The sequence below is a fragment of the Carassius carassius genome, chromosome 5 (genome assembly GCF_963082965.1).
Source record: "Carassius carassius chromosome 5, fCarCar2.1, whole genome shotgun sequence".
In the NCBI taxonomy this organism is placed as follows: Eukaryota; Metazoa; Chordata; class Actinopteri; order Cypriniformes; family Cyprinidae; genus Carassius; species Carassius carassius.
Window position 1 is genome coordinate 20119715 of NC_081759.1, and position 14674 is coordinate 20134388.

The following is a 14674-nucleotide window of genomic DNA, read 5'->3' on the forward strand; positions in this document are numbered from 1 at the left end:
ATGTGATTCGGTTCAGATATACTTGCGCAGTTGAGGCTGTAGGCTGGAGAATCTTCAGACTCCGCGCGCCTCGTGAGAGAGTATGATAACCCCTCATAGTCGTAGTGAGCGCGACCGGCAGCAGGTGTATTCACGGATGCGACGTGCGGTAAAGTAAAGCATGAGCCCGCGCTGACAGCCCCCGTCCATCTCTGCTGGTGGTAACTTGTTTGTGAGCCTGAAGAATGGCAGGTGCCAAAAGAACCGAGTCGCCGTCTGAAATCGACCCGGACGTGAAGACCGAAGCCAGGAAATCCTTCGAGCACATTTGGCTCAATTCGGCGGTTCCAGTTCGGACGATGGGTTCTTTTGAGAGCGATGCTGGCCAAAGGTACCGCAGTCCCGTTTCAAGCAGCATGTGTTTGTGAACACTGTTTGATAACAAAACTGCAGCATCCTCCAACACGCGCCAGGTTCACTGGGGATAACTCAAAACTGATGCGCTTATGGCGATGATGGATGAAACGATCACATATTTCAAACACAATCACATATTTCGTGTTTAGTGGAGCTTGCATTTAAATGGTTGGCGATTTTGTTGAAGTAGTCTTGAGTGAATCGCATCAGTGATCTGAAATTCTAATAGTTTTGATCATTGCACACCAATACGATCTAATACTGGAATGTCAGGCTGCCTGATAATGCTGTGGCAATATTAATATCATTACATAAAAACCACTTAAAACGTTTATAATTTAATATGACTGACAGGAGGGTGCTGCATTTCTTTTTCTTTCTGTTAGTCTTTTATCTTTATTTACCCAGTAATCGAATAGTTCTTTATTACATTAAGAAATTAAACTTATATAGTTGTGGATTTTGATATTATGTTGTAGTCTAATACAAACTGTTGGTATATGTTTTTTTTAGCAATTCAGAAGGCTTCACTTGTAGAAACCTCTACTAATTTAGTGTCAAATAATCATTTGACAGGCAAATACGATGCAAATCACTTTGTTCTCTTATAAACAAATTACTTTAAGTGCTGGTGAACTAGTAAGCGGATGTATTTTCATTTTCACATTTGCTCTGTGTGGCCTTTATGTGTATTTATTTGATCAATACACCTCAGTCGATAATTTTAAAAGCATGTTTTATTTCACATTTCATTGTCAAATGTTATTGGATCCAACTGACAGATGAGTTTACCTATATTAATGAGTTTAAAATGATAACTCATGGTCAATGTAATTTGGATATAATTGTTGACTGAAACTGAGCAGGTACCTGTAAAGCATCACTTATAATAAGGTGGTATAAACCAATATCAGCCTATATGCAATTCACATAATATGATTATTTCATCATGTTTGGTCAGGCAAAATAATCATCCTGTGATTTTCTTTATTCTTAGTCCTCACCCAGCTCTTCTCTCACTCTAAAGCAGTTCTTTTAATGTGAGCTGAAGCTGTATGGACCTAATGCAGCTTCCTGTAGAGTTGGTTTCATATCTGTTTAATGATGTCCTCTAATGTAATCCACTCCAAATGCCCATTCAGCCTAAAGCCCTATTGTGTACTGCGATAATGGTGCACAAAGGCACTTGTGTTTGCAGTTGAGCTGAATATGAGAGATGAGCAAAGGAAGAGCTGTAGAGTTGTGTAAAAATGTCAAAATATTTTTTGTATAAGGAGGATAGTGTGAAAAATGGATACTCTGGATTTTTTTATGACATTAAAGTGCACTGTAATAGCATTTATGTATTATATGCTATTATGTGTTATGTATTTTATAGGGCTGCCCCCTTATAGTTCACTAATCGTTAGTCGACCAGAGCAGGATTGGTTCACCAAAATTGTATTTTATAAAAAAAAAAAAAAAAAATTGGCAGAGTCTTGCAGATTGTTAATGGCCAGTCTATGGTAATAGAGTACATCCAGCAGGACATCCAAACACTCGCCTATCAATGATCCACCACAAATATGGCTTATCATATGAATAAGTACCGTATTGACCTGAATATAACACGACCCTTATTATAAGACGACCAGATGTACCTTTTGGAAAAAGGCTTTTTGAAAACCAAATCTTGTTTTCTCTCTCTCTCTCTCTCTGTAAAACACATCTTTTATTAAACTATTTTCATATTGCATATTTTTCCTATTAAAATTTTTGTTTTGAAAGTATGATAAATACTGGTTATACTTGATATACCATAAAAATAACAGATAGCCCATTTGAATTCTATAACATTTCATATAGCCTACCAAAAGGTCATTAACTGTAGAAGTTAATCTTATTGTATAGTCTTCAAATCTGGGTACTTTCTTATGTTTTAAAATCACTTACAGAGAAAGTTTATGAGGGGGCCATATGAACAAATCTTTATATGAGTGATTTATTTAAAGATAGTAATAAATATCAAATATGTATTTCCTGTAAATAAGGGTGCTATGACATCTACATTGTAGAGACCAGCAGAATTTCAACAAACAAACAACAAATCCTCAAAATTATTGAAAATAATTAAACTGTCCATAATAAAAGAGGCAAAGGACAAATACAATAGAATAAAAATACAAATGAAACAAACTGTTCTTTAATGGTTTTTATGCAAGTCTCAATAAGTATGATTATTTCATTATTTACTATACTTTTTATTATTAATGTCTCATTTAAATTAGGTTGGCTCTAGTTTTGTATTTATTGTAGTTTATATGAAAAGGTTCATGTGGCGTGGTACAGCCTACAGAAATGAATAATCAAACGTAAAATAAAACATAGCCCGCTGTCACTTTAAGAGCCGCACGGATCCAAATTACTGATACACGTGTATTTTCATTCTCAACTCTTTACGTTCATTTATTTCATGACCAATGGAGGTATACACGAATAATCACCATGCGCAGCATTTTGACACTTTTTTTGCATGCATTTGACCGTTTAGGCACACACCTTGAGCTAAATGACGACTTTACATGTCCGTATTCTGTTCTATCTCTGAGTGCATATCCATATCCAAGTTCTCTTTTACGCTTTCAAAATAATCAACATACTTCGATAAATCAATCTCGTCCCAATTTGCAAATGTCACGTTACATGATTTTACTGATTTGCACGGGAAATTTGGCTTTTATGGAGGAACGAAAGCGCAGCGCTGCAAAAGGGGGCAGAATGGGGCGCAATAATCGTTTTATCTCGATTATTGTATTTTCAGAATCGTTGGAGGCCAAAATTGAAATCGAATCGTTTTTTCGATTAATTGCACAGCCCTAGTTTTCACTCGCGATCTTTGCAACAATGACACACTCGTTTTATGCGTTTTTGGCGCCACCTATTTTTGTGGGTGTGTTATTAACATGTCAAAGTCTAGACCAGTGGTTTTCAAAGCAATTTCTGTGCAATTCAGTATTGCGGGTGGGCCGCCAATTACTATTAAAATAAATAATAATATTGTAAATATATGTAGAAAATGTCTAAGTCATACCATAATAACATCATTTCATATATATAATTAAATAAAAAATAAATATTAAACTAACTAGCTTCCACTATTCGATCTCGCTGATTGGTTTAAGAATAAATTGTGTCTCTGTTTTAGTTTTTCCCTTCAACACATTCTGCATGTTCCCTCCTGACTGCTTGCTAAGAGCAGACTATAAATAGGGCATAAGCAGAGAATGAATAGGAATCTTAATTAACTGTCTTTCATACCGTCATCATGTCCAGTAATTGCAGTAAGCAGGAAAGCAATGGTTAAAAAAGAAAAATTTAAACAGAAAAAAAGCAGTGTGTTGTCATTCAAATTTTCACCATCACTGTAAAATTGAATTTGCATTCTACTTTTATCAGTACTACCTGAAGCAGTAAAACAAGCTGTAAAAACCCAACTGCATTGGCACTTTATTGATGTGATATTATTAGTGCTGTCAAACGATTAATCGCATCCAAAATAAATGTTTTTGTTTACATGATATGTGTGTATACTGTGTAATGTTTATATATATATATATATGTGTCACCGGCCGGTAACTGGTCCCCACTAAATGTACCACCTCGAGGATTTTACCCAGAGACACCACAGACGGACAACAAGGTAAGTATAAAAGTTCAATTTTATTAAGTTAAGACCCTAAATACTAAAACACAAGTTGAAAGAGTTCCAACTCAGTTTCTTTGGTTCAGCAAAAGTGGGGGCTTTTGGCACGATGGTCTCAACCCAGCAGATAACCGAACGGGAAGCCACTCAATCCTTCCACAGAGCAGATAGCAGCACAGATAGAACTTCAAGATCTCCACTCCGCAATTCCCTTCAAAGCATTCGATGTTAAGTAATGATTCCTCCTCAGGACAGCCAATGACTAATACCTGCACAACAGTGACAAACGAGCAACACAACAGTTCCTCTCCAAACCAGCAAAGTTACGTGTACAATGGTGAGATGGGCCTCCTCCAGCGACTCCTCTTCAGAGCGGACAACAGGTAATGTGACAGACTGTATTAAGGGACTTTCACACAACAGCTTATCTGCATAGGATGACAACCGAATATGAAACATACAAAAGGTAGGATACCTCACCCAGCGGTTTCTCTTCAGAGTACACCAGCAGATAGTGGGCCGTTCAATGGTAAGATGGTTTCACTCAACGGCTTTTCTTCGAAGCGAACGGCAGGTAAGGTGACAGTCTATAATGAGGAGCTTCCACACAACAGCTTATCTCCAGAGTATAACAGCAGAATATGGAACAGACAATGGTAGAATACTTAACCCAGCGGTCTCTCTTCCAGAGTGTGCCAGCAGATAGTAGGACGTTCAGTGGTGAGATGGTTTCACTCAGCGGCTTCTCTTCAAAGTGGACGGCAGATATGACAGTCTATAATGTGGAGCTTTCACACAACAACTTATCTCCAGAGTATAACAGCAGAATATGGAACAGACAATGGTAGAATACTTAACCCAGCGGTCTCTCTTCCAGAGTGTGCCAGCAGATAGTAGGACGTTCAGTGGTGAGATGGTTTCACTCAGCGGCTTCTCTTCAAAGTGGACGGCAGATATGACAGTCTATAATGTGGAGCTTTCACACAACAACTTATCTCCAGAGTATAACAGCAGAATATGAAACGGACAGTGGTAGAATACTTCACCCAGCGGTTTCTTTTCCAGAGTGTGCCAGCAGATAACGGGACGTACAATGGGAAAAGAGCTGTACCCAATGGCTTTCCTTCAACATGGGCTGCAATAGACCAATGGCTTTTCTCCTCAGAGCGGGCAACGACAGACCAACAGCTTCTCCTCCAAGAGGGCAGCGGCAGACTAGGGAACAACTTTTAATAAGAGACTTTTTCACAGCAGCTTATCTTCAGGATATAACAGCGAAATTAGAACAGACAATGATCAAATCGCCTCCCTCCACTGCCTCTCTTCACAGTATGACAACAGTTTATGGAACAGACAGTAGTACGAGAACTTCACACACAGCGGCTTCCCTTCAGAACAGACAGCAGAATTAACACCCACACTCGTGCATACAACTGATCACCTCAAAGAATCTCACGTGTTCACTTCACACTAGGCACTGCAGTCCACAGCGAATACAGCTCTCGCTCACGGTCGCCACCGGCATCTTCTACCATCTAGAGCTTAAATCTCTAACACTGTGAGGAATATTACGAAGAGATTTCAGTCCATGTCTTTAACTAATTTAGAAACGCTATCCACTGGCAATTGTATCCAAAGACAAAAGGGCTTCACAGAAGAATATCCAAGAGGCACCTAACTGCTGTATAGATGATAAGGGTGTTCAGCCGCTCTCCAATCCTCATCCAGTTCACTCTGTGGTTTCGTTCCTCCAATTCCCCAAAATTCTGTGACTAGAGTTCCACCTTCCCGCCGTGCTAGTCCTTCCTGCTCTGTCTTTCCCGCTCTGTCTTTCCCGTTTGGTCCCTCCCATTGCACAGCTGAAACTCATCCCTTCATTACATCACGGCGCCCGGACCAAATACATGGGAGGAATCCCGGAACTGGTGTCACACCAAAACAGCCCCCACCCGGAAACATTTCCCGGGACAATAGTTCCTCCCTGCCTGTCATCCCGTGACATCTATATAATATATATATATACAGTCGTGGCAGAAAGTTTTGAGAATTATATAAATATTGGAAATTGGAAAAGTTGCTGCTTAAGTTTTTATAATAGCAATTTGCATATACTCCAGAATGTTATGAAGAGTGATCAGATTAATTGCATAGTCCTTCTTTGCCATGAAAATTAAATTAATCCCCCAAAAACCTTTCCACTGCATTTCATTGCTGTCACCTGCAAAGAAACGCGTGCAGCCATCATTGCGTTGCATAAAAATGGCTTCATAGGCAAGGATATTGTGGCTACTAAGATTGCACCTAAATCAACAATTTATAGGATCTTCAAGAACTTCAGGGAAAGAGGTTCAATTCTTGTAAAGAAGGCTTCAGGGCGTCCAAGAAAGTCCAGCAAGCGCCAGGATCGTCTCCTAAAGAGGATTCAGCTGCGGGATCGGAGTGCCACCAGTGCAGAGCTTGCTCAGGAATGGCAACAGGCAGGTGTGAGCGCATCTGCACGCACAGTGAGGCCAAGACTTTTGGAAGATGGCCTGGTGTCAAGAAGAGCAGCAAAGAAGCCACTTCTCTCCAAAAAAAACATCAGGGACAGATTGATCTTCTGCAGAAAGTATAGTGAATGGACTGCTGAGGACTGGGGCAAAGTCATATTCTCCGATGAAGCCCCTTTCCGATTGTTTGGGGCATCTGGAAAAAGGCTTGTCCGGAGAAGAAAAGGTGAGCGCTACCATCAGTCCTGTGTCATGCCAACAGTAAAGCATCCTGACACCATTCATGTGTGGGGTTGCTTCTCATCCAAGGGAGTGGGCTCACTCACAATTCTGCCCAAAAACACAGCCATGAATAAAGAATGGTACCAAAACACCCTCCAACAGCAACTTCTTCCAACAATCCAACAACAGTTTGGTGAAGAACAGTGCATTTTCCAGCACGATGGAGCACCGTGCCATAAGGCAAAAATGAGAACTAAGTGGCTCGGGGACCAGAATGTTGAAATTTTGGGTCCATGGCCTGGAAACTCCCCAGATCTTAATCCCATTGAGAACTTGTGGTCAATCCTCAAGAGGCGGGTGGACAAACAAAAACCCACTAATTCTGACAAACTCCAAGAAGTGATTATGAAAGAATGGGTTGCTATCAGTCAGGATTTGGCCCAGAAGTTGATTGAGAGCATGCCCAGTCCACATACTGACTCTTTGCATAAATGTCATGTAATTGTCGATAAAAGCCTTTGAAACGTATGAAGTGCTTGTAATTATATTTCAGTACATCACAGAAACAACTGAAACAAAGATCTAAAAGCAGTTTAGCAGCAAACTTTTTGAAAACTAATATTTATGTAATTCTCAAAACTTTTGGCCACAACTGTATATATATATATATATATATATATATATATATATATATATATATATATATATATATATATATATATATATATATATATTATGTATATATATTATGTATATATATATATATATATTATATATATATATATATATATATATATATATATATATACACACATGCGTGTATAAATTTAAGAAAATTTTTATTTTTATATATTAAATATATTTATATATAAGTATATAAACATATAAATGTTTATACATGGAAATATTTTCAAAATATATACTGTATGTGTGTGTGTATTTTATATGTACATAATAAATATACACAGTACACATCATGTAAACAAAAACTTTTATTTTGGATGTGATTTAATCATGGTCAATCGTTTGACTTAAGTCTTAATATTGCTTAATATTATCATACTCATATTATTAAACTCTTTCTTATTATCTCATGAAGAAGCCTTAATAGGGTGGAAATACCTAATATAAGTTTATTTTATACATATTTTTAGATTATAAAAATACTTGTTTTGTAACCAATTAGCAAAGAGTTTAATGACACTTGATAGTTATTATAATGAATCTATCAATCAATAAATACTTGCCCATGTTTGACGGAGTGAAAAAGGCAAATATTTGATGCAGTGACGCACACTGTAGAGTGAAGATGACTTCATTCAGAGGCTCAACACAAAGCATCATGGTCTAAAACACAAAATTGCTGACAAATTGGCATTATATTTCAAATGTCTCAAAAGCCCTGTACAGACAGTAGTTGTTTCATTGTGGACATAAGGAATTTTCAGCATTTGCAGGGGTTAGTCTTTGATTCTAATGCTGTCCGATTCCAGAATATTGGTGTTTTTCTCTTACCACCTGCATAAAATCATTGACCAAATTAATAAATTTTAAGATGTACACTTTTATTACTTAAATGCTGAAAAGTGTTTACAAGAACAATAATTGGTAAATATTTGTAATGGGCCATTGGCATCAACAGGTACACTATGCAATACAATTTCAAAATATGTATTATATACAATTGCTAATTCAAAAGGTACCATAACACAAATAACCACTTCCATTTTACGATTCTAAACAACCCACATATATAAAAAAAAAAGAATGATCTACACTGATTTGATTTCAAAGCTACTTTTAGACCACTTTGTGACATGTTTTGATTATACCTGAAGGGCATTTCTCTGCCCTGTCAGCTCTTTCTATAGTGAAAACGGCAAGGAGTGAAGGAGTGAAACTGTATGGTCGGCTCTCTTTAAAATGTTGGGGTATTTGCAATGTGTAAGATGGCAAATTTTTGTGCTGTTATACCTTTCATAAATTCCTGGCAAGCTGTCAAATGAGAGATTGTGTGGCAAAAGTCATTGCATTTGTACAAAAACGATATCAGAGCAGCCTGCTTCATTTTATTTGGAAATGAGTGTTACATAAGTGTAATACACAGTGGATTGTAAGCCAGAATATGAAGGGACCGAAACCAGTTACAATGAAAACGTAAATGAATCATCTGCGATTGTGCCTTAATATGTCAAGAACTCTCTCTCTGAGCTTTGCATAGATCAGCTTTGTAAAAGAGCTAGAGCTTCAGAGCAGCTTGCAGTGATAGTGAAATGTTTCTGAGGGTGCTGTGAAATGCTGTGGTGCAGTGCAGGGTTTGTATTTGTACTGTATGTAGGTGTAGCTTTAGACAAGTGAAAAATCATCCAATCTGACAGCAGGGACTCAACAGACTGAAATCAGAACAAATGCATCATTTGTTTGTTTGATTTTTTTTTTTTTTTACATTATAGCAATAAATAATGGTGATTACACTCAACTGTCAATTACATTTTGTCCCCTTGGAATTATAAGGTTCTATCTGACATTTTTATCAAAATTGAGTTATTCCCATATTGTTGTTCTGTGACAGCTTATTTATATTATGTGATAGATTTTTTTTTTAATGTTTTATACATTATGGGATTTTTATTAAAAAAACAATAAGGTTCAAAAAACTTTGAAGCTCAATATCTCAAAACTACTCGGAATGCAGATAGAACCTTATAATTCCAATGGGACGATTTGTCATTAAAATGTATATTTAGAAGTGGTTGGATTATCAGATCAAAAATCTCAATTTATTTGGTGTATTGAATTTTTTTTTCATTTTACATCATTCTACCCTTTTATATGTTTATATTCCTTTTATGCTCTCTATAGAAGTGGCTATGATAAAGTTTGAGGGTACTTTTAAAGTTGTCCAAATGAAATAATAAGTGAAGTGACATTCAGCCAAGTATGGTGACCCATACTCAGAATTTGTGCTCTGCATTTAACCCATCCGAAATGCACACACACAGAGCAGTGAACACACACACACACTGTGAGCACACACCCAGAGCAGTGGGCAGCCATTTATGCTGCGGCGCCCGGGGAGCAGTTGGGGGTTCGATGCCTTGCTCAAGGGCACCTAAGTCGTGGTATTGAAGGTGGAGAGAGAACTGTACATGCACTCCCCCCACCCACAATTCCTGCCGGCCCGGGACTCGAACTCACAACCTTTCGATTGGGAGTCCGACTCTCTAACCATTAGGCCACGACTCCCCCACGAAGTTCTTAGCAATGCATATTACTAATCAAAAATTACATTTTTATATATTTACAGTAGGAAATTTACTAAATATCTTCATGGAACATGATCTTTACTTAATATCCTAATGATTTTTGGCATAAAAGAAAAATCTATCTAATTAAGGCAGTGGTTTAAAATCGCAGTTCTGCAGAAACTTTAACTTGAACTTTAAATACTCTTTCGTTGTTCAAAAGAGCTTGCCAGATTTTGGGAAACATGATAGAAATCATCCAGTATCTAATTTTACCTTTATCAAAGCATACATTTTGTGACACTTTGGAACAAAGTGTTAGATATGCTACTTGGATATTGGTTGTGTGAAGCTTTATAAAGCTGCCCCAGATGATATTGTGGTAACTTTGAACGCAAGTGTTTTTAGTGCTAAAAAAAGCTTGAAAATCTGCCACCTGGCCAGACTCACAGCAATCAGTATAATGGGAGCGTTTTTGTTGGGATGGAGGTGGGGTTCATCCTCTCAGCTTTTGGAAGACTGTTAAAATCATTCCTACGCTTCATTATTGTGCTACTATATGTGTCTTTCTGTGTCACTTATTTTATTTAGTCATGTGGTTTCTATCGGATTTTCTGGGGATGTAAGTGGGAGCAGTTCCCTGTAGAACAAAACTAGGTCGTTTGAAGACTAAAGTTCTGACAGTTTCTTGGATGGAGCAACAGTAAAAGGTTTTTCAGCCAATTATTTGGTCTCAGGGATCCATACAGCATAGTTTGCTGTTTTAACTGTCTTTGCTAATTTGCTGCTTTGATGAAAGTGAACTTAGAACAGATTTTTCACTCCATTTTCAACCCATTAAAGGGATAGTTTGGAGTAAAATTTTCTTGTCATTCTCTTACCCTGATGTTGATCTAGTCCTCTGTGACTTTATTGCTTCTGCGGAACACAATAGGTCACTGATTGCATTTTTCAGTGTCATAAAAGTGAATAAGGACTGGGATGGCCATGTCTAAAATGACAGAAACCATCATTAAATGCTTGGATTGTAGCCAAGTCATGTCATGCGGACCACTTACGATACTTTAATGGTTTTAATTAAATGTACCTGTTTCTATGTAAATTAAATGTAAATGTTCAAGTTCCTAAGGCTAATTTGAAAACTACATGGTATGTGTGTTGGAGCAGAGTTGGAACTAAATTCTGCAGGGCTGTGGCCCCCCAGGAACTGCGTTTTGTACCTTTGGGTTAACTGATCAAAAAAAAAAAAACATAACTATACAAATGTTTGTAATTATTATACATCAATATTGCTGTAAATACATAATGCTTATTTATTTACTTGTTTTTTTTTCTTATTTTAGGTCTTTTTTTTTTAATCTTCAGCTTCAGACCCTATTTACTCTAATCCTTATAAAGGAGCAGACAATGAATTATAAAAAAAATCTATTTTCTGTAACATGCAAAAAAATAAAAAAAAAATAAAATAAAAAGTCATACTCAAAGGTTGAGATATAATTCCACTCATGATTTTATAAACTGCATCTATGATTGGATGCCTTTTAAATAGTTATGCAGGCATTGTGGAAAATTGACTAATCTGGAATAACATTTAAGCTCCTGTCACCTACACAGTACATTAGACAGCTCTCCAGAATACTCATAATTGGTCAATCAACAAGCCATTTTCAAAGTTATATGGTAAAAACCTTGTTAAGCAGTAATTTCACATATACAGTAAAAAACTGTAATAAATTCATTGGGATATTTTATGTAACTTGAATTCTCCAAACTCTTTTCTAATCATCCTACAACTTGTTTGCTTGATCCTATTCCATCTCATTTCCTTCAAGCCATTTCTCCTGCAGTTGTACCTGCACTCACTCATCATTAACATATCCCTCCACACTGGTGTTTTTCCCTCAGCATTTTGACAGGCTTGTATAACCGCACTACTTAAGAAACCCACCCTTAACCCATGTCTTTTAGAGAGCTACAGACTGGTTTCCCTTCTTCCTTTTAATTGCAAAAACACTTAAACGAGCTGTGTTCAGCCAAGTTTCTGCCTTTCTCACACAGAACAACCTCCTTGACAGCAACCAATCTGGCTTCAGAAGTAGACATTCAACTGAGACTGCCTTGCTCTCAGTTGTTGAAGCCCTAAGACTGGCAAGAACAGAATCCCAATCTTCAGTACTTATCTTGCTGGATCTGTCTGCTGCATTTGAGATGCTTAACCACCAGATCCTCTTGTCAACCTTTACAATTAATCCAGAACATGGCAGTGTGACGGTGGATGAAAGGACAGTCTGGAAGCAAATGCGAGTTAACAAGTTTAATGAGATGATATGAATCTGAGTACACAAACAAACAGGGACGATGAGACAATGATAATCCGTGGTGATGGTGAAGAGGTGAGGAATCCAGTTGAGGGCGGAGAGAAGGTGAGTAATCCGGATGACGTCGGCGTGTAGGCATCAGGAGAGAGTGGCACAGGAACTGCGGTGAACAGAGCCGAAGGTAAGTGTCCGTGGCTGAGTGAACGTGCGGAGAGTGGATGAGGTTCTAGGGAAAACACAGACATCCAAATGCAAAACAACACTGAGAGCCAAACGAACAGGGGAACCACATCGAACATAAGACAACGATCTCACAAACACAAGACGTGAGACAAGCCATTATATAGTGGATGAGTAATGAGTGGCAGCTGTTGCTGATACAATTAACGGAGACGCCCACAACTAATCAGTGCATACACGGAAAACACACAGAATTCACCACAAAGTGTAAACACCCCGAGATCACGGTTTACCAACCGTGACAGTACCCCCCCCCCCCTCTAAGAACTCCTCCTGGAGTTCCCAGAAGGGCCTACCTGCTGATTGTAGTCATCAATAAGGGAGTGATCCAATATGTCCCTAGCAGGTACCCAACTCCTCTCCTCCAGACCGTAACCTTCCCAGTCCACCAGATACTTGAATCCTCGTCCCCTCCGTCTCGAGTCCAGAATACGATTAACCGAATATGTCGGTTCCCCATCTATGAGATGCGGCGGCAGGGGAACCGGAGTAGGCGGATTAATACGTGCATAAAACACGGGTTTAATTTTGGACACATGAAAGGCGGGGTGTATCCTCTTGTACGCAGGAGGTAGTCGGACTGAGGCGGACTGTCACCGGACTAATGATTTTGGTGATAGTGAACGGGCAGATAAATTTGGGAGCTAATTTATTAGAAACGGATCGCAGAGGAATGTTACTGGTAGAAAGCCACACTTTTTGACCCCCAGATTGTCCGTTGCTTTGGGGGTGATAACCCGACGACAAACTAACTGACGCCCCTAATAATTTGCAAAACTCTTTCCAAAATTTGGATATAAACTGAGATCCCCTGTCCGAAACCACGTCTACCAGGAGGCCATGAAGCCGAAAGACATGATCTAAAACAGTGACCGCTGTCTCCTTGGCTGTCGGTAATTTGGGCAAGGGAATGAAATGTGCCGCCTTCGAGAGCCGGTCCACTACGGTCAAAACGACTGTCATGCCATTAGAGGGCGGGAGGGCGGTAACAAAATCTAGAGCGATATTGGACCAGGGTCTCGAAGGGACAGACAGCGGTTGAAGAAGCCCATCAGGAGGTCGGTTAGATGACTTACCACTGGCACAAACTGAGCAAGCCAAAACAAAATCGCGGACATCGCGAGCCATACGTGGCCACCAGAATCGTTGTCTAACCAACCCATTAGTTCTACTTATCCCTGGGTGACAAGCCACGTTAGAACAATGACCCCACTGGACAACTTCGGACCTTAACTCCTCCGGCACAAATAAACGGTTCGGAGGGCAACCGGACGGAGGCGTTACCCCTTCTAAGGCCGTCTTGACCTTCGACTCTTGGGAGTACACTTGGGAGTAACGGGACAGGCGGAGGGATCAAAAAGACGTGACAAAGAATCGGGTTTGACGTTTTTGGAACCCGGGCGGTACGATAGGGTAAATTCAAAACGACCGAAAAAAAGTGCCCACCGAGCCTGCCTGAAATTGAGTCTTTTGGCAGTTCTGATGTATTCTAAATTCTTGTGATCGTTCCAAACAATAAAGGGAACACCTGAACCCTCCAACCAGTGGCGCCACTCCGCTAATTTGCTCCACCAACAACTCTCTATTGCCAATGTCATAATTACGTTCGGCAGGAGATAATCGATGTGAAAAAAACGTGCAAGGGTGTACCTTATCGTCCGAAGCAGCATGTTGGGACAACACTGCTCCTACCCCCACCTCTGACGCGTCGACCTCCACCATGAACTGCCGTGTGGGATCAGGGGCCACAAGGATGGGAGCCAAAACGAAGCGGTTCTTGAGGTTAGTGAACGCAGCCTCAGCTGCGTCCTACCACCTGAACGGAGTACTGGGGGAGGTCAAGGCTGTCAGAGGTGAGGCTAGTTGGCTGAAATTACGAATGAAACATCGATAGAAATTGGTGAACCCCAGAAACCGCTGTAGGGCCTTACGGCAGTCTGGAGATGGCCAATCTATCACAGCCTTAACTTTGTCAGGGTCCATACGTATTCCCTCGGACGAAACGATATACCCTAAGAAGGGAACAGACTGTGCATGGAATACGCACTTCTCCGCCTTGACAAAAAGCCCATTCTCTAGTAA

General features: G+C 39.3%; 1 protein-coding gene across 9 annotated transcripts in view; it reads left to right on the top strand.

Annotated features, from left to right (window-relative positions):
- The window catches only part of LOC132140952 (potassium channel subfamily T member 1-like), a 104142-nt gene that overhangs the window by 17985 nt on the left and 71483 nt on the right, over positions 1-14674 (top strand). For 2 of the 9 annotated variants that reach the window (XM_059550057.1, XM_059550059.1), the window contains exon 1: positions 51-370. The exons of the other annotated variants lie outside the window; for them this stretch is intronic. In XM_059550057.1, coding sequence (XP_059406040.1) covers positions 225-370 — 146 coding nt within the window. In that variant the 5' untranslated portion in view covers positions 51-224. Of the gene's footprint in view, positions 1-50; positions 371-14674 lie in introns of those variants that run through there. 9 annotated transcript variants of the gene reach the window in all.